General features: G+C 35.7%; 1 protein-coding gene across 1 annotated transcript; it reads left to right on the forward strand.

Moving 5' to 3' along the window:
• Window positions 1-284: 284 nt before the first annotated feature.
• actr8 (actin related protein 8) lies at window positions 285-26,443 on the forward strand. The gene is made up of 13 exons (XM_028824620.2): window positions 285-541; window positions 4,086-4,256; window positions 5,732-5,842; window positions 7,345-7,449; window positions 7,857-8,030; window positions 12,113-12,206; window positions 14,606-14,738; window positions 15,293-15,446; window positions 16,634-16,729; window positions 19,605-19,745; window positions 22,300-22,564; window positions 23,843-24,006; window positions 24,742-26,443. Exons 1-13 carry the CDS (start codon window positions 410-412, stop codon window positions 24,883-24,885), a joined length of 1,884 nt encoding a protein of 627 aa, XP_028680453.2. The 5' UTR covers window positions 285-409; the 3' UTR covers window positions 24,886-26,443.
• The last annotated feature ends 1,481 nt before the right edge of the window (window positions 26,444-27,924 follow it).

A 27,924-nucleotide genomic window follows, 5' to 3' on the forward strand; every position in this document is an offset into this window, starting at 1 on the left:
AAGCGCCAGGCGAGGCCCCCTTGCATAGGGCTCAGCAGTAACAAAAGTTTAAGAAAAGCTGCTTTATAATTTCTTGGAGGTTACAGATTTGTGCTTGAGTGTGAGCGTGTGCCACAAGGTCCAGTGTCGCTCGTACGATGCAACCGTAAAAAGGCTCTTGTCTCCGTAACCTTGATTTGGATTGCTCAGGTTTATGATGAATGGCTTGAGGACGAATCCCTATCTTTGCAACTCGCTCCCGCTGTAAACTCTGCGTGCGTTTATGGTAGACCAACCTGACTCACCCTCTCAACTCCGCGTGTACTTCTCTTGTCCAACAATATCACTCGGCAACCTGTCGGGAAGTTTGTATGTATATATTTTGGGCTACGTCCTAAAGGTAACGACGGATCTTTTGCACTCAAGTAGAATGACCCAGGCTGAGAGAGATACTGAGATCGCGAAAGAAAAAGAGAAAGATCGAGAGAAGGAGAAAGAAAAAGAACAGAGAGGAGTGAAGAGACCGATTGTGCCGCCGCTTATTCCGGAGCCTATTCAGGAGGTGATATTCTGATACGTGCATTGCGAATACACTACTTGTAGATCTTAATGGAAATGGACATTGAGAGACGCACTATAAACTCTCGTCCGGTATGATGAAGAACTTAGAACCCTAGGAATTAGAGCTTGTAAATCCCTGTTCAGGGAAAATGCTCATTTTCATATTTTGTATTTAGCTTTTCTGTTAGTGTGCTGAACACGAATGTGTTTTGATTTCTTGTAACAATTGTCATAAACCTGAGTACATTTCACAGAAAGTAGCGCTGGAAGACGCGAGTTAAAGGAAGATAATTGTGAAAAAGCAGCAAAAGTTCCCAGGAGTGTAGCAAGATTCAGCTTGTTCGTAATTAGCACGAACACGCTCCGATCTTCAGTTATTTTCGATCGTTTCTCCTGACCTTCTTTTTGACAGAGTAGGGTTCATAACGTTATGTTTTGCCATTGTTGCTCCAGCGCAATTTCGATGTCATTTTTTTTATCCAGATCGGGATTTGGTCAACGAAAAAATGAACCCCTCACGCAAAACGTGTTTCTGCTCGCGTTTCTTCCACATCAAATGAATCTGGCACCCTTGAAAGCGTCACAGGCGCACAAAGCCTTAAATTACCCAGTTTTGCAGTAAGTTAGCAACAACGCTTAGCCTGGTGAAATGTGTTTTCATTTGATGGCTTCAGTAACAGTACAATGAACTCTGATCATGTTAGGTCAGACATGTTTAATTGGATTGGAGTATTGTTGATTAGAAGTGGCAGTAAACTTAACACTGTCCATATCCGTACATCGTACACTGTACAGAAGACATTCAGACAGACGTCTAATACTGGGCAAGTCTCTTCAGTTTTAATGTCTGAAATTTTAAACTTTACATTAAAACAAAAGACATCACAGATTTAGGGAATATACAGAGAATACCTGCACATCAGTTTCTGTGGTGTGCTGGGTTAAGGCACAATGAAAAGAGCAATTCTCAAAAATTGAAAAAAGCAGAGTATGCAATACGAGTCCAACCACAATGAAACAGTGCCACAAAACAACTCTTGATTTTTTTTTTTTAATGCATAATGAGTTGCTTTTGCTGAGGATATGGTAATAAAACAACTTAGGACAACGTGTTTGAGTGAGCAGACTTCCTGACACTCGCTCATTCTAATTAACCTGTACATTTTTGTGGCGAACATGTAAAACTCATGCAGAACCTGAGGCGTTATGAGGCAAGAATGATAGCTCTGTGCAGCCCCTCAGTCTATGCTAAACTATCTGCACTAAACTTGGTAAACTTGGGTAAATTGGCCCAAGCCTCTGTGTGTGCATTTTGTTTGTGTGTTCTCCCAATGATGGACTGGTGCCCTGCCCCATTGTTGTTCCTTATCCTGGCCCTGGATAAGTGGGTTACATGGATGAGTGGATGCTTATACAGTAGCATCTGTGTAGTTCTTGTAACTTGATGGCATGCTTCATCTGTGTGCTTTCTCATTGAAGCACGCGTGTGCATTATCAATCCAGTAGCCGCAGCCGGCAATATCTTAAAAATAAGCATCTGTATTTGGAAAGGTTATAAGTGATCAGAAGTGTGCCTTTTTTAGTTCTTATTGTTTAATTGTCTATGGAACAGAAATGACAATTTACAACTGGGCATCAGCTTTCAATAATGCCAGTAATGACACTTGGTGGTGGCTTTCCAAGGTGAATCCACACCTTTGGGACCAAGTTCATTCTTCACGTTCTACAGGCTGCATGGAGGATAGTCTCCCTAGTGTTGAAATGAGGCTGCGGAGGAATATGAGCGGGATAGTTGGTGAAGTGAAGTGCACAACCAGTCTCCTTTTAAAAATGGCAGAATTTCATAGTCATAACAATGGTTTGCTTTTTTACTTCTTTCCTTCTTAAAACAACCTGAATATGCTGTTTTGCAATATGTGTGTAATTTCACGGATAGGATGAATACTCGAAACATTTTTGATTTGAAAGACTATTCTTTATAACGGGACCTCTGTATCCATACACTCCATTATGAAATACAAAAGTAGGCTAGTTATTATTATTTTTTGAATTCCAAATACATTTTTCACTTCTGAATGCAGTTTTATGTGGCTATCTATTATATACAACAATTTGTGAAGAAATAACTTTGATATGAAAAATGTTGAACTTATCTTTTAAAATTAGTTTTTCATTTAGAATATGAGAGCTTAGGTGGATACTGGGTAAGGGGTGAAGTTTGTGCAAACCTATGAAAGTTCTTCTTAACAGAGAACAAAGACACATAGAATAGGTTACCAAATAGTATGATAGATACTAAAGCTCTGGTCACTTTAAAGTACTGACCTTCTGGTATTTAGAAAAAGTTAGTGTGACCACAAAGGGGCGTCACTGAGCCACCAAACCTCCAACACAATAGTACTCCACACAGTCATAGATACAAATAAAGTATTTTATTATAAACTAGGGGGCTAAGCGGATGTACAATTTAAACAGATTATTTTCATGGGAATTGTTACATATGCATAATAGAACTAACTATTTTACAATACAGCGAGTAATTAACCATATTAGAAAAGAGTAAAACGTAATATGAAAGTAAATTATGTTTCAAGTTGCGTTAGAGATATTTGTTGCGTAATTTCGTTCTGTTTTGCTTTGAAATTAACACACATACGTTTTAACCTTTTACTGTAAAACTTCAGTAAAAACAATTTTTTTAATTCAATTTTCATCAACATCATATTGAATTTTAATTCTGTGTTTGGACTTTCATCGTGACAGCACAACGTATAACTGCCCGTGAGTGAATATCGTTTCTTTCTCTCTGTTAAATAAAACAACTTTTTCGAAATGTTTGGCTCTGAGATTTGTTAATTGTTTTTGCAAAACCAATTCTAACAGGGAAACTGTAAACGTTTTAATACGATTGGCATATCAAGATCTCCTATGTTGTCTAATGTTACCCGTGGAAGAAGTACTGCATTACCTTTGTTGGATACATCCTTTTTTTCTACAGTAATTCATGCGGTGGAGGACAAGACGGTGTTAACGGTTGTAGATATTCTTTGGGATATTGTAAGTTGATGTTTTCATCGTTCGCACGATCACCACCAACTGTTTCACCAATTTGCTTTCAGGTTTCATCTATATAACCAATTTGCTGTGTTACCAATCATCATTTTTAGCGTAAATTCATTTGACTTCATCGTTTCTTGAAACAAGTCTCGTCTTGTCCCAGGATTTTTTTTATATAATAGAGTGATAAGTCACAAATATGCAGTAAAGACCAACCACAATTATAATTAAAGCAAGTTTGTCTCTTTTTTCTTCCTTCTGTTCCTCTTTTGAATATCACCTGCTACCTCCTGATTGTGACACCCCGATGTGAGGCGGCAGGCTCCTTTTCAAACCAGACCCGGGAATCTTTCCAATGCCACATCTTGTCCACTTGGAAGTTTTCTATATTCGGCAGGACCCATAATATGAATCTGTTGTACATATACAGTATATAGGTAAAATTTGAGAACTTTCCTGCTAGTATATATTTTTTCCTTCTTTTAAAGCAAATTCAGAGCAACTTCATTGTAGTAATAAACCCTGGGTCCACCACACTGCGGATTGGCAGAGCTACAGATACCCTTCCTGTCAGCATTCCACAAGTTATTGCCAGACGTCGGAAACTTCAAGGACATCCCCATTATGAGGATGCATGGCTGCTTAGGGAAGGCCTTAATGTAAGTAACATCTGAATGTGAAAATGATTCAATGTGTTCATACCAAAGACGAGGTTGGATGAGTCTGGAACAGGGATATCCAACTCCAGTCCTGGAGAGCTACTGTGGATGCAGGTTTTTGCCCAAAGGGGACTGGGCGGTCTCGTGGCCTGGAACCCCTACAGATTTTATTTTTTTCTCCAGCCTTCTGGAGTTTTTTTTTGTTTTTTCTGTCCACCCTGGCCATCGGACCTTACTCCTTTTTATGTTAACTAAGGTTGTCTTATTTGAATTTCTTATTTGTCTTTTATTCTTCTTTTCTTCATTATGTAAAGCACTTTGAGCTACTTTTTGTATGAAAATGTGCTATATAAATAAATGTTGTTGTTGTTGTTGTTGTTTCATTTTAACTCTTTTCTTAATTAGTGACCAGATTTTGCTGATTGATTGAATTTTAATTGATGCACAACTTAAGACTCAGGCCCCTGAATTATTTCTTTTTCCCTAAATTAGCAACCAAACAATATTAAGACACAAAATGAACCAACACATAATCAACAGCCTACGTCCATCACACAATAACTGAAATTAAAGAAAGTTGAAGGTCTCAGTAATGTTGATCTGCTCAGGTCCACAACACATTTTGACAGCGCTCTTAAAAAAGAAAATCAACAGTTTTGGAAATGTCTGCCATGGCAGAATGAGCGCCATGGAATTAAATGGCGGGTTTAATTAGCAAATAGAACTGGCTTCAAATTAAGAAACTGAATGAAGTGAAGTTGGTTGGAGTTTGAGGTCCCAACTTAGTTGGTTATCTGTTGGCTCACTTCACACATTTAAGGAAAAAAGAATCAATTCAAGTGTCAAGAAAAGTCAATTCAAATAAAGGGAAATAGTTAATTAGCAGCAAAAACTGGTCACTAATTAAGAAAAGAGTTAGAATGAAAACTTGCAGCCATAGTAGCTCTCCAGGACTGGAGTTAGAGACCCCTGCTCTAGAACATGCTTGAATCTTTCTGAAAAAGTACAGTTTTTTTTTTTTTTAAATGTTAATGAAAAACAACACTTTATTTAGGAACTTTTTTTTTTGTTTTGGTTCAGGTTGTTTAATGTGTGTAACAAGTTTCCATACTTATTGTACTGTTCTGTGCTGTGGTCTGCTAAAAGGGCAGCTTCAGTTTTAAGGATCTTGGACACCTGAGACCAGTGACCCTGTAATATATGGCTGTTTTCTCCATCATGTTTTCTTGAGAGCACCTTTATCCTTAAGGTTTTTTGTCCACTCTGTGTTCTAAAAAGCTATATTGGGCTCTTTTGTTTTTGTTGGGTTTTTTTGGGGCAAACAACCATACATTGAATAGTGCTGCCTCCCATCTTGTTGAACCCCAAGTTATTATAGACAAATTATCAAAAAGACAATATTGTGCTACACAGTGACACACATTTCTGTCACCAGCATATTTGGCTTATTTAACCCTGCTTTTTGATTCATTTAGAAACCTGAAAGCAATGAGCAGAGGCAGAATGGTTTAAAAATGGTGGACCAAGCAATTTGGTCAAAGAAGATGTCTAATGGTGCACGCCGGATTCCAGTGTCTGCAGATCAGGTACGGTAAAAAGAGTTGTTGTATGAATTTGGGGCTGTTATCCAATAATACAATTACCTAATCCAAACTACAAACATCAGAATACATTATGATTGTTTATATCTAAACATTTTACATTTGGAGCACATGAAGGATATGAGTTACTGATACAAACTTTGTAGTTTAAAGTCCGGGGTCTTTGCCAGTACAACTCGCTGCATGACTAAACTAAAATGAAACTTGTAGCAAAAAAAAAGAAAATGTTCTTTAGTTTTCGTCCCACATGCCTAATGAAGTGTGTGTTAGGTGTTTCTAGATTGGCCCTCAAGTGCGTGTGAGTGGGCCCTGTGATGGAATGATGCCCTGTCCAAGACTGACAAGATAGGCCCCAGCACTCCACGACCCTGGACTGCATTACGTTGGTTTAAAAATGTTATATTTTATTGATAAGACTTTTTAAAATGTTTATGTCCATCCATTTTTAAACCTAGTTTGAGAATGTAGTGTGATCTTGTTGTAGGGTTACGGGTTGCCAGAGTCGACTCTGGTAGTGCCATGTGCTAGGAAGAAACTATGTGTAGACTGGGTACGTCTGGTATTTTAATTTAAGTAATTATTGTTAATTTAATGTAAAATGATAAACCAGGACTAGCTGCCCATCCATACAATTAAATTCTACTTTGTTTAGATTCCATTTGCCCTTGGACATGTGCTCATTCACTTCTTTGCTAAACATTCTCAACAGCCTAAATAAATGTCAATAATTCTGGTAAAATAATAATGACGTTTTCATATTGTGTTCATCACTGTTTAAACATCTAAACTGGGGTGTTTCTCTAGTGCTAGGACAGAGATCCTACTCAAAATATCCGTGGCACTTACAGCCTCATAAGACACCACAAATTAAAGAGAATTGGAAAGACCTGGCAATAGCCAATTTATAATCAATATCAGCAACTGTAACAAGTGTGTGTCCACTGAAATAGTCTTCATCCTTGATTTAAAACTTAAGACTCAGAGACGTGTCTTATATTGGCTGGCAGATCCTTACCGAGTTCAGTAGCCATTTAGTTAAAGGGTGTGCCTTCTAACTGCAGTTTTCTTTATAATGAAAGTTTTTAAAATCCCTCTATTTTGTGGTTACATTGTATACTGTAAAGCATTAGTTACTTTCGATTCCTCCTTCCCCTTAGTTTATAGGTGTGAATGCTACTGCTGTAATTAAGTTGCCGTCCAGACAGACAGAATTCTTGTCTGTCCTTTTGTTTTACTGGGCTGGATCGTAACATTTGGGTGAATTTTCTCCAATTTACTTTTATGCTAATTTTTCTGGTTTGGGAGAAAGCTACCTGTATCAAAATCATTGTTTCTTTCATCTGTAAGTAGTGTTTTCCACTCTGAATATTATCCATGAAAGATGGGAACCATAAAACATGCGGAATAAATGCTGAATTATTAAATTAGTTAATAAAGTGGTTCAGTTTTGAAGAAATTGTAATTTTTTTGCTTTCTTTCTTTCTCAGGCTAGGGCATACAATAAGCAAATGCGCCCAGCTGTCTTAGACCCAAGCTCCAGAGTCAAGTGGACAAACACGTCTCACAATCCAGAGTGTCTCATTGGAGAAGAGGTGGGTGGTAGAGGGAATGCAATTGTTCATGGTACTGACTTGATTTGTGCTTAAATAATTGTCCGAATTTTAGCCACAAATAAGCTGGTGCTTAGAGTTACTGATGAAGATGTTGATAATGATGGTTATTGTAACACAGCATAGCATAGTGCTAACCTTTAACTCCAGGATTAGGTGTTAGAATCACAGTGTGAAAGTGAGATTTTTTTTGCCATGTGCTCAACTTTTCTCGCACATCCAAAATCTGTGCATGTTAACTTCATTGGTGAATCTAGGTTGACCTGGAGTTGGGGTTATGTATGCATAGGTGTGCCCATTCCTTGCAATTTAATAAATGAAAGTATGTAAGAAATTAATAGACACTTTAGTGACACTGTATTTACTAGTTCTTGCTTTTTTCCCCTCAGGCACTTTTTGTGAACCCCTCAGATTGTTATAACATCCACTGGCCAATAAGTAGGGGGCAATTAAATGTTCATCAAGGGCCCCATGGTTCTCTGACTGCAGTTCTTGCCAATATTGAAGCAATATGGTCATATGCAATACAGAAGTTCTTAGAGATTCCTCTCAAAGATCTAAAGGTTTGTCTCAACTTTACTTCTGTCTTTGATTTTAAAATATTCCATTTGACAGTTTGCATTTTTGATACATTTGATCTGTGACTCTGTTTTTCCTCCAGTGTCTTTTCCTTTTTCTGTTGAGCTGTATCATGTTTGATGTTAAGGCTGTACTGAAGTGTAAACGTACACCTGCATCTTTGTGTTAAAATGTAATGTCAAGGCATGTTGATATATTTTCTTGTATTTTTTGAATAGAATGCACATGACTTCTTGTATTCTTCAGCATGATGAGAAAAGAAAATCAAAATTTTTCATTACAAATTATTAGTTTTTAACAATGTAAAATGACCTGTAGTAAAAAAACAAAGTGGAAAACGTTTTACTTTCATTGAAGATAATTTAGGTACTGTAATGTAGTGTAATCGTTTTCTGCTTTGCGCCCTCCCTCAACATAATCTGTCGTCTAAGGGGGAGGAGCAGAAGCCTTAGATTCATTAAAAATTTTGATCTCTGGTTTTCGACAGATCCCAATGTTTTTGGGTCCCCTGATAATGAAAACATTGATATCTCGATGATGGGTGTGTGTCTTTGTGTCACAGTTTCTTGAGAACAATCTAGAGTTAAAATGACTGTTTATTTATTTTTCTGTCCAATCTCAAAATTTAAGCCTGTGATGACGATGTGCTGATTAGTTATTGAGCCAAATCGTGGAAGAGAAAGAGGCACTCTAAAGGAACCCTCAAATGCTGTAATTCTGCAATTATGAATGCTTCTCATTAGTTGCTATCATAATGACCTATTTTATTATCAGAAAGATCAACATCAGAGTGGTAAATAATTACTGAAATGTTATAGAATAGTTAAGGTAACTTGGTTCCTAGGGCACAAATCCTACTGACGCTTATGTCTGAATATTTATATTAAAGCTATGAAACATTTAGTGTGGGAGGTGAATTAATGTAACAACAACAACAGCAGCATTTATTTATATAGCACATTTTCATACAAAAAAGTAGCTCAAAGTGCTTAACCTGCATAACCTGTTTTGTCAGACAGCAGGACCAAAGGAGAAAGTATTGGATTTCAAGGTCAAAATCTTTTTGCATAAAATTAAAATTCGCTCCATAAGACACACTTTTTTTTCCCCAAAAGAAGGGTGGAAATGTCTGTGCGTCTTATGGAGCGAATATTGCTTCACAGACCGTGGTGTGTATTACCTGACAAAAGTGCGACATCCAGGGTTAGAGGGCGATAATCAGCTGTTAATGGCCACAAAACTCACCGTTACGCTACAGGCATTCCCTATGTGCTTAGAGGAATGTTAGACTCAATGACTCGGCATCTAATCCTTACATGTGCGCAAGTTACGAAATGTAAACAAAGGCAAGATGGCATCAACATCTCACGAGGGAGCGAAGAGAGTGCAGAAAACAAAATACTCAGCAGACAATGATTTGTGCATTATCGCCGAGTCGGACTCTGATTTTTCAGAATCTGATTTTGTTGAGAGTGATCAGGAGATCGAGCAAGAAAGTGAGGAACTGGCGTCAGCTGATCGGATACCAGTAAACAGGTATGCAGAGCAATGTTTTGAATTGAGGGCTGTGCTTGCACTGCATTCTCATTTTTCAAAGTGGAAACCCACAACAAAAGATGAGATGAAGAGCTTTGTGGCATTACAAATAGAGATGGGACTAGACTGGCGATATAAATTCAGAGAGCATTAGTCCAAACGTGCTTTGCCCCCTGGTGGCGTTGGACAGGTTATGCCGCGTGATAGACACTTTCTCCTGCAAAGTGATTGTGAGCAACTGAGCTTCATAAATTCTGACACTAGCGATGAGGAGTTCTTGGGGTTTCCAGAAAACTAGAAGAGTGCTTGAACCTTAAAGTCTCTCCTCATTTGTTAATGACAGTGATGATGGTTCTTAATATCGCTGTTGACTTTACATGGCTGAAATATTATTCTGCTATATTTTATTAAATATATTAGTACACCATTTGGTTCAGGATATTTTTTTTCTTGTTTTCCTCCTCTAAACCTAGGTGTGTCTAATGGTCAGGTGCGTCTTGAGCAGCGAAAAATACGGTACTTCTTTGACTAATTGTGGCTACTTTGTAATCAGAGTATCAAGGGGAAATAAAACTGGGCATAAGCCTTGTGCCATGGAAGTGCTTTCCTAACAACCATGTAACTATGTTCTAAGGTTACTTAAGGTTTAAAAGAGTGAATCCATGAGCTAAATTCCACAAAGCAACCTTACAGTGTTAAAATGAACTTGCAGGTTTTTAATGTAAGACAAAAATCCTGAAACTCCTTAGCAAATCCACCAGTACCTGGTTTGTGACTGTTTTGTCAGTTCAATTTATTAATTCCCACAAAGGTTATATTAAGAGGTAATAAATAGATCAACTGTTATCCCAATTGTGGATAACGGCCTTATAAAAAGCGATTTCAACAATTTTACGATCTGTCCATCTGTTCCGTCAGAAACAGAAGCATACATAGTGTGTACTAGCAAACACTATTTGGAAATTGCAACTATTAAGGATGTCATGTCTTTAGGCATCAATTTAGTAAAATTACATTAAAATTCACACTTTGTGGTTAACGTTTTCAATTGAGTTAATTTGCTGTTTATAAATCTGGACAAACTAAAAAAGGTGAGGACTTAATGTGATGTTCTATAATTGACTCATTATCCCACACATCTGCTGTCTGTTTTTTCAGTCGTATAATTTGGTCATTAAAAGCCTTTGGAAACTTTTTAGGAAAGGAAAACGACACAATACATCAACAAAATCAAAATTATATGCAAACTCTACAAGATTAAGGTACATTATTCCAGAACAACAGCAAGTGAATGGCCCTTCTTCAAAAATATGCTGTCTGAATTAAAAACCAGAATGTAATCTACCTTGCAAATAATGCATGACTGACTTGGTTTTGAGATGAAAGTTAATGTGCTCTTGCAGCTCGAGAAGGCAGAGTGCATCACTTTTACTGCAAATGTCTGGACTTCTTGTGCCTCAGGCTACAGATGATTATGTGACGTCAATGTCATTGGTAAAATACTCCACTCATCAATAAAAAAAGCATCTATGTCAAGTCTGGTTAGTCTTGCTTCTTTAAGTTTAGGTAGAAAGTATTATCACAGAATAAAATTTGTTTGTGGTGCAAACATAGACCATTATTCTACAGCTATATGAAATAAAGAGACAAGAAATGATGACCAATTTGCGAAATGTCACCTCACTGGCGCTCAGATAACAAGGATGTTTTATTGTTCCAATGTTCTGTGGTGAGCTGCAGCAAATTGTAATTTTTTTATAGTAATAAATCCATTTTCTTGCATTGCAACAAATGAAGTTTGTGATTCTGTTGTTGAAAAAGGCTATTTAAATTTGAAAACAAAGGATCAATATTACAATTTTTATTTTCCAGGTTTATTAATCTTTTTCCTCAACAATTAATGGCTGTCTTGCAGAAAAATGCACTTTTCCTTTGTTCTGTTCTTAGCTTGGCCAAGATAAAAACAACCAATATAACAGCAATCTTGGCAATGCCTGCTTATGCCATAGCTAGGATTAAAGTGCTTTATTTTCTTTCAACACTTTGTCTTATGAAAGTTTCAATTATAAGTGAATATTAAGTTATAAAGTATGTATTTCAGGCAGTGAAAACCATTTGCAACATGTCTTGGCTATGTATTTAAGTCAATTTAATGGTACCTTCATGAGGGAAAGTATCAATTTCTATCAAAAAGATGAACATTTTTGTGTGATTCTAAACCATTGATGATTAGTGTATATTGAAATGGGTAGTTATTGGTATATCTGAATAGGTGTCTGTTTAATTTTTTACATATATCCATTCTTTATTTTCGTTTTTGTAAGCATACAGTATTAATAGAATTACATGTAGTAAACTGAGTTGCATTCTTTGTTTTAAAGTGCTTTTTGTAGCCACATGATAGACATACCCTGTTCAAACTACTGTTAAATCCTTAAATTAAGACATTTAAGTAAAAATGAAAAGAAAATCTAAACAAGCTAATAAATTTTGAACAGCAAAAGAAAATAATATATAATGTTTGTGTTAGTATTACAGGTGCATCTTGTTGATCCCAGATATCTACAACAGACAACATGTGAAAGAGCTGGTGAACCTGCTGCTTATGAACATGGGTTTCTCAGGTAACGTTTATATACATCATTATTCTGAGCTCCCAAACAGCATTTTTATAAAGTATTCTCTACAGATAAACAACTAACTTGCAGTATTCTAATTGCCAATAATTATTTTAGTGGGCTAGAACTGTACGACGGCACGTACCAACAATATCAAGGGCCAGGATGTAACTTTACACACATTTATATCTTTGATTTAAAGCAAGGATCAGAACCCAGAAATATTTAAATGGCTTAATTTCAAACTAATGATCATGGGCCTGTTGGCTGTGCGTTTTTTCCAATGACAAAGATTTGCATGTAAGTTGGTTATGTTCATGTATGTGTTTTTTGTGTGTCATACACACACAATATGCACTACAGTACTGTTCACTATAGCCATATTCCCATACAGTGGTTTTTATATAAATTATGTTTTTACTTCAAAATGAATTGCAGAAACTGGAACAGAAATATCTGTTTTAGTAAACTTTTTGGAAATGGCTTCAGTGAAAAGTCAAGCAAAATGACACCTTTTATTGGCTAACTAAAAAGATTACAATATGCAAGCTTTCGAGGCAACTCAGGCCCCTTCTTCAGGCAAGATAATTACATCTTGAAAGCTTGCATATTGTAATCTTTTTAGTTAGCCAATAAAAGGTGTCATTTTGCTTGACTTTTCACTACATTCATAATGGCTAACACGGTACAACACCCTAGTACTACGGAAATGGCTTCACAACTTTCGGATGTTTGAATTAATTACATAGGTCACTGGTCAGACAGATTTTAGGATAGATAAATTGAATTAAAATATTCTTCTAAAACTTTTGGAACTGTGCACAAATTTTAAATTCTTGTAAATGTTAACATGGCCATGTGATTATGTAAGTGTGCAAGGAATATCCATATTATTTTGGGCTTGGGGAGGGATGTTTACAAATCGGGGAAGAAGCAACTGTATTCATCAATCTAATTTTCTTTTTCATTCCAAATGCATTAGTCAGTCAACAATGAACTAATTATTATTATTATTATTTTCCAACACCTGAGTAATGATAAATAAGTTCAATATAACATATGTAAATATGATAGAAAAAGATAACTTTTGATCGAGATATTCAGGTAGTGTTAACTAAATATTTTGTGTGTACTAAATTTAATTTTTATGGATGTATTAATAGTAGTTAACCCAGTAGGCTTGTTTTAATTTTTTTGTAAATGGATTAAAATAAACATTAGATTACTGGGGAGCTGTTTTTAAATTACTAGTTTTATCACTTAGAATCTCTGAAGCCTACGAAAAATCTTGTAATCCCGGGTCACCTATCTTTCTCACTGACTGAGAGAATAAAACTGAATAAAAAAAAAAAAAAAAGCTAACCTTTACAAGTACCATAAATTTACAATGGCTGTTACAGACTTGAATCAAATATATGTATCATATGTATGTATCAAATTGTATAATAGTAACAATAAGAGCAGCACACTACTCGAAACGGTAATTTTGGGAAGTGCCTAGAATCGATTCTGCTACCTCTTCGTTATGAGTCGGTAGTTCTTACCACTGCACCATTCAAGCGGTTGTGTCAGCGTCGTACCCTAACCCGATTTCTTTTTCTTCGGTTATATTCTTGAATAAAAGTGCACTTGTTTTATTACGCGTGTACCTTTTTTGAAAGTATTTATTTGATATTTGGACTTCAGTCTTCACACATTATACTCTTTTAATGTCAAAATTTTGTTGTTAGTATTTCACATGAAAAAAGTTTCTATTTTAGGTATTTGTTCAACATTTCTTGCATTTCCTGTCATCCTACATTTACATAGATCATTGTAGACACGGAACACAAATTAAATGCATGTGTACCAAATAACGATATATTATTTACCCTATACAACTCCTGGCACCTCACACCCAGATAAACACGACTTCAGCTGGAAGAACATTTTGCCCAAGGTGAGCTGCAGCACTGGGGGGGCGGGGATTGAGAGGATTTGGGATAGCAGGCTGCTTGTGCTGATCGACACATTTACAAAACAAAAGAATTTAATGGAGAGGTGCAAAGGAATTTAAGGTGGCCTGGGATTACGAGTTTCTTCGTAGGCTTCAGGGATTATAGTGTTAAAATATTACACTCTAAAAGAATACGTGTTTGTTTTAAAGTATGCAAGCATTGTTTTCATGTGTTAGGCAAAAATAATTTACAGATATCTAATCTTTAGTTCAATTATTTAGTAGATTTTCTGGATTTGTTAGAATTATCACATATTTTTGGAATCTTCATCTGATAAACAGAGGATTTTTGTACAATATAGTTAATAAATGATTCAAAGGATTTTAAGCTCTTTGGCCTCCACTGAAACTTGCTTTTTTAGTTTTTAGGTATTACTTGTTTAGTATGTTTTTCTTTTATCTCTTTCAGGTATAGTGGTTCATCAGGAGTCAGTCTGTGCAACCTTTGGTAGTGGTCTAAGTAGCGCATGTGTGGTAGATGTTGGAGACCAAAAAACAAGTATCTGTTGTGTAGAGGATGGTGTTTCTCACAGAAACTCACGGTAGGTTTAATGTTAACATTTCTGTTTACATTTAATAATCTTTCGGGACATGCTTCAGATATTCACTCCACAGTGAACCCAGCTCAACCAGACTATACTGAACACTTTTTAGTTTAATAGGCAATACATCTGAAATGGAAATGTGGATTTGTTAAAGCATTTGTAATGTTATTTTAAGAGTATTGCCTCAAAATACTTGAAAATCCAGATTGAGACACTAATCATTTTACGTGGATCAAATAGTACAAGCAAGTCATTGCATGCTTCCTGATGTTTTAACTAAATAATAATCGACCAGTCTTGAATTTTACAATTGTGATCTACCAACAGACGCACCTTGATGTTCTTTGTGTGAGTTTCAGTAAAGCATCAAGTGGTTTTTATAAAACTTTATCATAAGAGTTTTCATTATTTACTTAAATGCTGTACCATGTTGACCAGTTACTTTTGTTTAATAGGAAGCTGTTTGGTAGCCTTGGTATTGTTTAAGTTCTGTTTGGCCTCTTATCTTAAAGTAAAAGTGTACAGTCTGAAATACATATTGTTTCTCCCAGGTTGTGTTTGGCTTATGGTGGTGCAGATGTGACTAGGTGCTTCTTCTGGCTAATGCAGAAAGCAGGTTTCCCCTATAGAGAGTGTCAGTTGTCAAGCAAAGTAGATTGTCTTCTGTTACAACAGCTGAAAGAGAACTTTTGTCACCTAGACCAGGTAAGGCAGATGGTTTTAAAGAACTTTACATAACATTCTGATGTATGTATGTATGTATGTATGTATGTATGTATGTATGTATGTATGTATGTATGTATGTATGTATGTATGTATGTATGTATGTATGTATGTATGTATGTATGTATGTATGTATGTATGTATGTATGTATGTATGTATGTATGTATGTATGTATGTATGTATGTATGTATGTATGTATGTATGTATGTATGTATGTATGTATGTATGTATGTATGTATGTATGTATGTATGTATGTATGTATGTATGTATGTATGTATGTATGTATGTATGTATGTATGTATGTATGTATGTATGTATGTATGTATGTATGTATGTATGTATGTATGTATGTATGTATGTATGTATGTATGTATGTATGTATGTATGTATGTATGTATGTATGTATGTATGTATGTATGTATGTATGTATGTATGTATGTATGTATGTATGTATGTATGTATGTATGTATGTATGTATGTATGTATGTATGTATGTATGTATGTATGTATGTATGTATGTATGTATGTATGTATGTATGTATGTATGTATGTATGTATGTATGTATGTATGTATGTATGTATGTATGTATGTATGTATGTATGTATGTATGTATGTATGTATGTATGTATGTATGTATGTATGTATGTATGTATGTATGTATGTATGTATGTATGTATGTATGTATGTATGTATGTATGTATGTATGTATGTATGTATGTATGTATGTATGTATGTATGTATGTATGTATGTATGTATGTATGTATGTATGTATGTATGTATGTATGTATGTATGTATGTATGTATGTATGTATGTATGTATGTATGTATGTATGTATGTATGTATGTATGTATGTATGTATGTATGTATGTATGTATGTATGTATGTATGTATGTATGTATGTATGTATGTATGTATGTATGTATGTATGTATGTATGTATGTATGTATGTATGTATGTATGTATGTATGTATGTATGTATGTATGTATGTATGTATGTATGTATGTATGTATGTATGTATGTATGTATGTGAGTGAGTGAGTGAGTGAGTGAGTGAGTGAGTGAGTGAGTGAGTGAGTGAGTGAGTGAGTGAGTGAGTGACCCTAAGATGTGCCTTGTTTGGAATGTTCCACATTAAGATGATTTAAAATCTTTATTTTTAATAGGATATTTCTGGACTACAGGATCATGAATTTCAAATTCGAAACCCTGACTTGCCTGCTCTTCTCTATCAGTTTCGTTTAGGAGATGAGAAACTACAGGTAAAGAGGAAAATGGATGTGGTTAGTCTAGTGGAGAGTTATTAGTGGTGTCACTTTAATAACACTGTTAAGGATACCAACTCGTATACTTTGGAACCAGCAATAATGTATAAACTTTTTTTCTTTATTTCCTTTCTCGTAAACAGTTGCTAGAAAACCTTTCTGAAGCCTTTGGAATTATCTAGATTTCTTTATTAATTACTCAAAAAATGTGGTCTGATTTTTTCAACTATGTCACAGTAGACACATGAAATCCACTTAAACTAATAACACACAAACATTGTACTTCTTCCTTTCAGTACTGGGAAAATTGTTCAAAAATTCCAAATCTAAGCTGGAATAAGTATATGATGCTCTAAGCTAATGATTTATTCATTTTTTCAAAAGCCAATTGGAGTTAAATGTTCAAATCAAGGAGATGAAATCGGAGGTACCTTTCCTTGAATTATATTTAAAAAGAAATGCACGTTGTCTGCTCTTCCTAAGAAATTCTCATATTACATCTTGCCTGAAGCAGGGGCCTGAGTTGCCTCGAAAGCTTGCATATTGTAATCTTTTTAGTTGGCCAATACTGGGTGTAGAAGTCTAAGTCTGGCTAGCTTAGATCTTTCCAAATTAGGTGTTGTTAGGGTGCCACCATGCAGTTTGAGGTGATATTGTGAAGTACTGTTTTAATTTGTTTTAAAATTTCTATTTTTCCTTTAAATTTAAAACATATAAATCTATAGTAGGACCATCAAACTTGGTAAGCTTAAATATTGTGGGTGTCGCATATATATTTGTACTGTATGTGCATTTTTATATTCATTATTTCATTTTTTTATATTTTTATATTACAGTTGTGTAAGCCCATGCTGTAAAAAGCCCAAGGTCCTAGAAACTATTGAAATCATCAGGAAATAAATTGAAATGTAGAGATGTCGGATAATTGAAAGGAACTACTCTGGGCATCTCTCTCCTCTGATGTTTTGTTCTGCTGACGTGCTTGCATCGCTTGTGTATTAGCGGTGGGAGGAAAAGTAAAAGAGATACTGTTTTGACGATGCGTTCGCCTCGCTTCTGTATTAGCAGCTAAGCGAGTGACTTTCTTCGGAGGGTTAATTTTGCCGGCATTTCCAGCCTTGCTGGTGTATCTTCGAAGGTGGAGCCCTTACCCAGACTCCATGTCTTACTTCTGAGCTGGACAGACACACACACTTCCATGCATAGACGTTTATACACACTTCCATACGTAGAAGTTTATTTATAAGATTGTTAATTTTTTTTTTTTTTTGCTCCTGCTGCATCTGCAAAACATTACATGAATTGACTCGGGCGCAGTTGTGTAAAATAAACAGGTAAAAATGGGAGCTTTTAAACAAATGTGGCATTTACAGACTAGGCCTTTCACAACAAAAAGTCAAAACTGGTGAACAACAGATTAGGATTGGAGGACTCAATCCAACCTTATATAATGCATCACATAATGTTGGTTAAGTGCTTTGAATGAAAACCTTCTGCAGCAGTGACAAGTTAGAAATAGTATCCTCAGTTCAAAAATGAAACTGTTAAACAAAATTAGACATTTTACATAATTATTGAATTGGAAGCAGCAAAGATATTTTTAAGATGTACTTCAAAGTGATATACCAAAGGTGCAAGTTGCTGTTGTTCTGTTTCGTCTCACTCTTTTTGGTTGGCTTTAAACATTTAACTGAAAAAGTAATGTCTGAAGTGAGGTAGAAAATTAAAACATGACTTTGGTTTTTAATAATATTTATACACATATACAAAAAACAACTTAGTAATACTGGTTTTGTTGGCTGACGATTTCCAGTTCTTCTTCCCAATTTTAAATTGTAAGACCTCTACTCCCATTTATAAGTTCGTATATCCCACATTATACAATATGTGCTGACTACCTCGCAGTTTATGAATTATAGTTTCCTTTTTCTGTCGATTACCATGCCAGTTTTTATTGCACAGAGCTGTGCAGCAGAATTTACAAAAAAACACCATGATTTAAGAGGAGTGCAATTTGCTAGCTGAGAGCTGTCAAGTTATTCCTAGTAGGTAAGAGGCTGAGATGCAGCATACAGTTTTAATTATTATCTTCTATCATTTACAAATACAAACATGTGTAACTAAAGTACCAAGAGAAAAATGTACGAAATATTTCTAGAATGCAATTTAGATCTAAGAAGCTCGATCTTTGAGTAAGCATTCCTAAACGCCAGAAAAAAAACAGTTCTCAAAACAGAATGAGCTCCTAGGAATATCAGTAAAATTAATTCTTAGATAATCGAATAATGCCAATAAAACCTCTTAAACATTTCTTAAGTTATCTTACTTCCAATTAAATTCCAGTTATGTGACTTTAATGATGCTTTCAGTCAATAGAACATAGTTTTAACTCCATATTATCATTGTATCATTATACTTTTCTCCTGTGCATCATTGCCAAAGGGTCTGCTCAAGGGTTTAAGGCCCCAGAAAATTACATGAATTATGATAAGGGTAATTGTGAGCTTCTGGTCACTGTACTCACACTTGAGGAGTTGTGACATTGACATGAAAAAGCTAAGTATCATTTTGTTATTTTCACTGATTTTAAAAGGTTTTCATACTTGAAAAGAAGCAAAGTGGTTAATCCTTGCACACTTTAGGAATGAAAGAGCACACATTATTTTGTGCTTTCTTATTAGCAAGGTATTAGAATGTTAAGGCAAAGTGTCCATTTTAACTGTAGACCCATATTGTAAATTTTTAATGCCTCAGAACATTTTGGGTAAAACTATTTTGTGTCTCTGAAGAAACTATAATCTAACAAAGAATTGGCTGTTTTTTTCACTACTATGCTTCACTTTATTTTTATTTATTTATTTTGCAACCTCAGGCACCAATGGCCCTCTTCTATCCAGCCACGTTTGGCATTGTTGGACAGAAGATGACTTCATTGCAGCACCGTTCTCAGGGAGACTCTGAAGACCCTCATGATGAGCACTACCTTCTGGCAACTCAGAGCAAACAGGATCAGGTAGGTCCCTGGCAAATTCATTTGAATTTTTTTTTTTTTTGGACTTTGACTGTAAATTCAACTTAACATTCTTTTCTTTGGGTTACTTTAATACTGGACTATAATTCAAGTATTATGAGCCTTATAATTGTTAACTGCTGCTGGTACTGGTTCAGTTTTGGGTATGCATATGAAAAAGTATGTATAGAAGGGTGATGTCATCCTGAAAAGGACAAAGATTTTAGTCATATTTATGTTTTGGATTTGGATTAGAAGTGAAGAGGATGACATTGCTGATAGGCAGGTTTATTAGTGAAGAAAGGCAAGAACACACTAGACAAAATACAAAGCGAGAGAAATTCAGAACGTTTTCACTCAAAGAAGAGACCTAAATGATTGAACAATAACTGAATGCAGGGTCTGTACATATAATTATGTCATCTTTATATATAATCTTCATTTGGATCTTGATCTTTGTTTGTCCGCGAATTCACTGCCTTGTGTGGTGTTCCTGCTGTGTTCAGTAGAGGGCAGTAGTGATGGAGGAGGAGAGGAAGTGAGGGGGAGGATCGTTGGATGAGGTTGGAGTGTGGTGATTAAAGAGGATTGAACTAAAGGAGACTACGTGCTGTTTGTACTGGCTGAATACACAACACCTTGGTTGTTACCTTTGTTTACAAACACTGTCGATACCACTCTTTGTGTTTAGATCTGGCGTCGACACCTGCTTCGTTGTCGAGACTGTGGTTTTTTGTGTTTCTATCGACCATCGTTGGCAGCACTTCGTCCAAATCGAATGTTCACCCACTTCTTGGAATCGGCAGTCAGAGTATATAAGTCGTGCACACTTCTGTGATTTTCCATCAGTCGGCGTTTGGAGTTCAAGAAAGAAGCATTGGTTCTTCCTTACTCTTTGGATTGCCACATAGCAACCTGCGAGATTGGAGAAAGGTTGAGAAGAGATCGTGAGAGGAAACGACAGCGTCATGAAAACGAGACGGACTGTGAACGGAGAGAAGCAGAAATGCTCCTCCACCACCACATAATTACTATTTGGACAGTGATTCCGAGTAGGCCGTTCCTATCGAATCAATGTCCAAGGGTTTTGTTTTGTAATTTTGTTTCCCTTATAAAAAATCATAATGCTGTGCGACGAAGGGCCCAGTTCACGACTGGCATCCGCGTTTAAACAGGGAGCCCTTCACAGACAACTTTAACATGTTGCGCGCACATGGCTGGTATTATATACTTAGTCTGCTCACATGAATGTGGATGGCTGAAGTAACTGTAATGACAGCTACAGGCCAGGAGATGGTGCTATTTTTACTAAGTCTTATTCAGAATTAATATATGATGTGACTAAAATATTTATTTTTGGAAAATATATTGATGTGGTATGCTTTTAAATTTGGTTCTGATTTATAAGGAAATTTAAATATTTCTATGGACAAATGAACCTTGCTTATATTTAAACTGATAATGTAACTACTGTACATAATACTAGTAGTCAGTGTGACTGAAAAAGTGTACAAATATGACTGCTTCTGAAAGATTACCTTACAGGACTTTTCTCATTCTGGACCCATGGTATATAACAAAAGTTAATCGCTTTTACCAGAAAAAAAAAACTTATGAACTTGCATATTAGTGTACAGCACACTGCAACAACTTCCCTGAATAAGAGCAATGAGCTGTCCATTATGTTAATGAACAGAGAGAGAGCCACTCACTCCTTGCGATCATCTACATAAAAAACTTTCCAACTACACCACTGGATGGTTAGGATAAATAAACTTTAACTTAGGCATAGGCATATGTATCCATTATCTGTTTTTTTAAGGACGAGAAGGAGTTGAAGAAAGACCTAAGCCAGCCTTGGATAGTTCACCATGCATTTGAAAATTTCACTTCAGTTTTAATGTACAAACTGTATTGCAAAGTTTAATAGTTTGTTTTAACTCTGTTTATCTTATAATAGTCTAGTAGTTTGTTTTAACTCTGTTTATCTTATAATAATCACAATGGTGACATGCCAAACTATAAAGATTAGATCATCGTATCCCTAGCTGCTTATTCCAGTTCCTCTTTCAGAGTTCCTAACACTTGGAACACAATTGAGAAAGAGATCATCCTTTCAGCATCTCTTGGATTTTCTCTTAGAGCATTCTTTGAACACAATTAAGAGAGAGATAATTCTTTCAGTATCTCTTGGATTTGCTTATAGGTGTTCTCCAGTGGGCTTTGCCTGGTACACCTAATGGGAGGGACCCAACAATCACCCTTGCTATATGCCCAAAGCAAAGGCACTTTGGTGACTTCTCAATGTTCTTGACCATAGCTGAGGATAAGGATACATATGAAATTTGAGAATGAATCACCTGTTTTGTAAGGCATTCCACCCAGGCATTTCTTGGCTGATAGTTTATCCATTTTAAATAAAATGAATTTTCATAAAGTTAAGTCGAATACATTTGAAAATTTAGGTAAAAAATCCTTACTAATTCTCACTAGCTGATAAATGAAAAATGTTACAATTACTGTACTAAAAATGTAAATGATCTTCTCTCTTTTCAAGTCTGCAAAGGCATTAGCTGAACGAAAGGCTCTTTCCAAACCATCTGGATATGATAACGAGTCATGCAACCATAACACTGATCCTTCTGACCGTGGCCATTCTCAGGATATCGATTTGGGACCCTCACAAAATGACTGCATCATGGCTGCTGCAGATATGGATGATCCACCATCATCCCTTCTTTCCAGAAAAAATGCAATATCCCAATTTGAAGGGAAAGCACTAGGCCTGGATAAAGCCATTCTGCACAGCATTGACTGTTGTGGTAAGCACTTGACTTATATTGTAGGTTTCGCTGAATTCTTTATATATATATATAAATGTTCCCTACTGAAAATATAAAATTTGTTGCAATTTTCTTAGGTACTTAGGTAATCTGAATTTTACAGTCTTCTGCATTTAGCATTTAATTTAGTATCATAACAAGTTCAGTTGTGTGGAATTTGAGGGTGTAAAGTACATACAAACATCAACAAATACTTTAAAACATAAGTAAAACCTTAATCATCACTCACCAACAATTTGACAGATGTCCGTGCTTAAAGAATGAAATGTCCACATCTGATGTCATTGAGTTACTAGACCAGCAGCAGGCTTGAAGGTACTCAAACAGCAAATGAAACCTGCAGTAGCTCCACCACTGGCCTCTCTACTGGTGAAGTCAGGGTTCCTACCCGGTCAATAGAGCTCTTCTGCAAATAATAGAATCTAACAGATAAATATGCAAGTAATATAGGGTAGGGGTAAAGGTATTGTTATAGCAGACTGATGAATAGAGCACTTAGTGATCAGTTGGAGTCAGCTGTCTGATTGACTGTGATTTGTGTAGAAATATTCCTCATGTTCTACTTATTTCTGAAGAGCAATTTCCAGGAAGTGGCCACCATGTGGCACGCTTGACTTAAAAAGCAAGGAGGAGGAGAGCCTGTGTGAGGGTGTCCCCAGGAGGATGAAAATATTTTGCTACTTTTGAGTAAAACAGTAAATATGTTAAGTTTTTCTAAGGGCTTAGACTACTTATCTTGCTTGATGTCTTTCTGTGTCTCCCTGTCTCTGTCCTCCTTGTAATATGGACTTGTTTTAGATCATGTAACTCTTGACGCTGATTGAGAACATAATTTTGATTGAAATGCCTCTTATACTGTACCAAGTGAAACAACTTGGGATTATTAAAATGTAGGCAACATGAGTTCCTTTTTATTTACAGGTCCCAGGTATTTGTATTTTCACTGCATTTTTGTTTTATTACTGATTTTAAACCTTGGAATGTTTTTTGCTTTGCATGTAGATTTCACCCCTAAAATTTGTCAATGATGACAATGCCAAAGGCTTCAAAAAAGTTAATTATTTTCAGGTTTGATTATCGTAAACACTTCTAAAGTGATCTGATTTTTGTAACAGGGAGGTTTGTTAGTCTCTGGGTGTCATTTTTGTTTTAAGAACTGAAGTAATTCAGTAGGTTACATTCGGAGAAGTAGTGTATTTAACTAAAATACAGCCACTTCTGATGCTAGGGGGTGTCTACTTTTTTTTTTTCCTTCAGCATCTGATGAAACGAAGAAGAAGATGTACAGCTCCATTTTGGTTGTAGGAGGGGGTCTGATGTTTCATAAAGCCCAAGAGTTCCTTCAGCACAGAATCCTAAATAAAATGCCTCCTTCATTCCGGAGAGTGGTCGAGAATGTGGAGGTCATCACACGGCCCAAGGTATTAGCAGCAGTTCAATTAATTTTTTTCATTTATAGCACACATGTAATAAGAAGCCCAAAGAGCTTTATCATCTACAGATTTGTTTTATTTAGTGTTTTAATATAATAAAACAGAAGGACACAATGTTGAATGCATACTGTAAAATCTAAGAATAGTTTATTGAGATACATAATTATAAATATCAGTAGAATTTTTGCAATTAGTTTCTTAATATATAAAAGCATTAATAATTAAAACAAATTAATGTATTAAGCTAAGTCTTCTTGGCATACCAGCAGATGTAAGGGTTAAGTGCTCTTCTGTTCCTTTGGCTCAGTATATTATTGTGAAACACTTGTGGTTTATCTGGCTAAATCATTGTTCTTCTAAACCAGAATTTTGATCTATAAATCCTTCACTGTAGGTTTTTAAAGAACAGTTGGTTCCACAGCATGTCATTTTTCATTGAAACTTACATTGCAGTTTTGCTCCTTAATTGGTATATTATAACCTCACTAGATATGTGAATTATATTTAAGGAGTTCCAAGTTGATTCCAAGGCCTTCATACTGCTGATCTATCATTATCCCCAAATTACGAAACTCACGTTGGTATTGTTTGGTACCCTAGCGCTGGTTGCCTCTCTCTGAGTACCAAATTACCAAACAGTATTCTGGTGTTGACTCTTAGATTATAAAAAACCAGTTAATATTGCTACTTCTTTGATGATGATGAAAGTTTTGAATCTCTTAGGACATGGACCCACGTCTAATTGCCTGGAAGGGAGGCGCAGTCCTGGCCTGTCTAGACACTGCACAAGAGCTGTGGGTTTACCAGCGGGAGTGGCAGAGGTTTGGTGTGAGAATGCTGAGGGAGAGAGCTGCATTTGTCTGGTGAGCTGCCTTTGGGTTTGCCTGCGTCAGCACAACATGTTGGCCATCAGGAACCGCTTCTTATTCAGCGGTCTCTTGGAATACCCATCATCTGTTTATACAGATGCATGTGGTGCAAGCAAGAGCACAATAATAATTTAGTCTTGTATAATATTTTCTTTCCTCTGGGGTGGAGCCAACTAAAAAAACAGAAACGTTCCTGGGAGTTTCTTGTAAATTTCTTATTTAATCATTTAGTTTTTTTATACATGCTTTATGATGAACTAAAGAATTATATCTGTAATGTGTACATAATTTTTTTGTTATAAAAACAAGAAAATGTATAAAAAGTGCCCATTTCTGTTTCATTGCTGATTCCCCAGTCTTGTGATGTCTGCATGTGTCCAGCTCTCTTCCTAGTCTTTGATCTGGACAAGACGACTTTAAACTAGAGATCCACATGCTTGTGCTTGAACAGATGCAAGTAAAGACCCTTTTTCTTTGTTATGGAGTTGATCTTAACAGATCTACAGACGTGTATGGGTGTTTCTGGCAAACACATTCTTTTATTTTGGTGTTTTCTAATTAAGTAGATGCAAACTGAAGTGATTCTGGCCTAAGGGAAACATAGTCATAGAGCCAGGAGTATATAATATACAGTAAATATGTAATAACATAATAACTGTGAAACTCCTTGAAATTAAAATTGCAGTAATCAGTAAAGTTGATGGTTTGAGAGATCCTTTTTTGTGAAAGGAAGAGTATAGCCCAAGCTTTAAAAATAAAATGAAGTTTTAACAATTGCATGCAAAATACCAATGCAGTATATTAACTTGAAATGTTACAATATTATGTTTTTTTGTTTTTTTTACCTCTGGTAAACGTGAAGCAGTAATCTTGCTGCCATTTATTTAGATTACTGTGCTTGGAGATGCATGTAGTGCTGTTTTAATTGAAAATCCTTTATTCACATGTAAAAAGTTAATACTGTAAGCCTTCGGGAAGGTGCTATGTGACGATTCTCTGCATCAAAGCACAAGAACTCCTCTAATGTGCTTTATTTCTGCCAGCGTCCAGATGAAAGATGTTACATTATGAAGACTTTATTTTCTCGTTTTTGTTAGTTGATAACAACTTCTTGTAGTCAAGGATGGAGGTTTTGTTTTTTGTGAAGGCCACCATGACGTTATCACAATACTTAGGTCACTGTGACTTCAATGAGTGTGTGTGTGTGTATACATTTCCTTTTTAATATTTTTGCAGAATTTGTTTTCATACTGTGTTGGCAGATTCAATGAGCTTAAAAGGAAGTCCTTCCTCCAGAAGGAAAACAAAAAAACTGGTCTTGATTTCAAATCCTCGTGCACATTTATTTTATGGTTAGACACAGATAAACTGTAAACTGTATATATAGTGTAAAAAGTGTGTGTGTGTGTATATATATATATGATATATGTATATACTGTATATGTGCGTGTGTATGGAATGAATATGACCTTTTTTTTATATTGTGCATCATTTGGCTGTCCAGATGTATTTGTACATTTCAAGACCCCAATTAAAAAGCCATTATCAATGTTAAAGACCTTTGCGTGATGTCTGGCTGTTGTAAACTCTGTAAATGCTAGGTCCTCAACTACTTGAGATCCTTACTGTCTCTCTTTTGGCAGTTTATTGCATACCAAAAATGACTATTTAAATGTTAACAGCACATTCTGCTTTAAGGATGTCTGTAGCCGTGCCAATGTTAGTACTTAAACCATTACTCCATTCATACTAAAAATGCAAGTATTGTCCTCATATGTAAAAAGAAAGTGTTTAGCTCATCATTTTGAGACATTTGGAAGTGATAGATATTTTCATGTTTATAAATAAAATCATACCCTCTGCATGTACTTTGACTTTTTTGAGCTTCATTTGATGTCTTTTATCCGTAGTGTGCACTACGGACCTCATTTCAACCTTCAGATCGCATCGTGTCTGTTTGTTTGGATCTGTCTGTTTCTTTGCCAGTTCACAGAAAAACAGCTAAACCAACTTCCACCAACTTTTGCATGAAGGTTCTTATTGTTCCCACTTAGAAGGTAGGCTAAATGGCATTTCAGAAATGTCTTTGTGGTGGCGGGTTATAATGGAGTTGGACCCCAAAAATTGAGCATTATTCCAAAATGGCTGAGTCGAACTTAATACATTTTGCATGTATTAAAAAAAAAAAAAAAACTGAACCAACTTCAAATCCAGGAAACTTGGCATTTTCAGAAATTTAATTTGGAAAATGTGGCTGTAAGGGCAGACAAAAGAATGCATCACTTGAAAAAAGCTGTTGTAAAGTTAGTGTAATTTTCCATGCATATTACTTTTGATTCAAATTCAGACCTAGACTTTAAGGCTTTTCAAAAGTTGTATCCATAAATGGGATTGTAATGGAGTGTGCAAACCAAAGTGTGAAAATTAGCTGATGGTAGTGAATTTGGCACGTTGTTTAGGTTTGGCACTTCTTACAGTGAAAGCTACATTCCGAGTCCGTGATTCCATGGAAATGATGAGAGAGTAGGGGACCAACACACTAATCATGCATTACTCAGAAATGGAAATTAAACATAGAGTTTCCAGAATTTCATTGGGAGGGCTAGTAACACAAAAAGCACACAATATTCCCACAAAATGCTGCATGTATATTAGTGTTAACCCAACTTAACTCGTAAAGAGATTATGGAGGTTCAGAAGTTTCATCATGAACAGAAGTTCAGTAGAAAGCACAACCCAAAAAGTGGTAGTTTTGCTCAACTTACATGCCATATTAATGATTAAATTATTCAACAAGCCATCCAGTTTATTAATGTGGAATTAAACATCTATTTGTGAAACCACACTAAACTAGGAAATACGAAGAAGCAGCCTCCATGGTTCCAACCCATGTATATGTAATTATCAAATCCAATCATAACACAAAAAGAACAAAATCTCAATTCATGAGAGCGAGGAAAATGATTGAATAGGATATGGATATGACACTTGCATTTCAGACAGCATTGACGCAAGTGTCAACATTTAAAAAACACAC

This window comes from Erpetoichthys calabaricus, chromosome 18 (assembly GCF_900747795.2).
Source record: "Erpetoichthys calabaricus chromosome 18, fErpCal1.3, whole genome shotgun sequence".
In the NCBI taxonomy this organism is placed as follows: domain Eukaryota; kingdom Metazoa; phylum Chordata; class Cladistia; order Polypteriformes; family Polypteridae; genus Erpetoichthys; species Erpetoichthys calabaricus.

Excerpts from the sequence above, each read along its gene's own strand:
- actr8 (XM_028824620.2), top strand. The coding sequence starts at position 410 with ATGACCCAGGCTGAGAGAGATACTGAGATCGCGAAAGAAAAAGAGAAA. Across the intron at positions 4,257-5,731 it reads TGCTTAGGGAAGGCCTTAAT|AAACCTGAAAGCAATGAGCA; the intron begins GTAAGTAACATC and ends TGATTCATTTAG. Across the intron at positions 7,450-7,856 it reads AGTGTCTCATTGGAGAAGAG|GCACTTTTTGTGAACCCCTC; the intron begins GTGGGTGGTAGA and ends TTTTCCCCTCAG.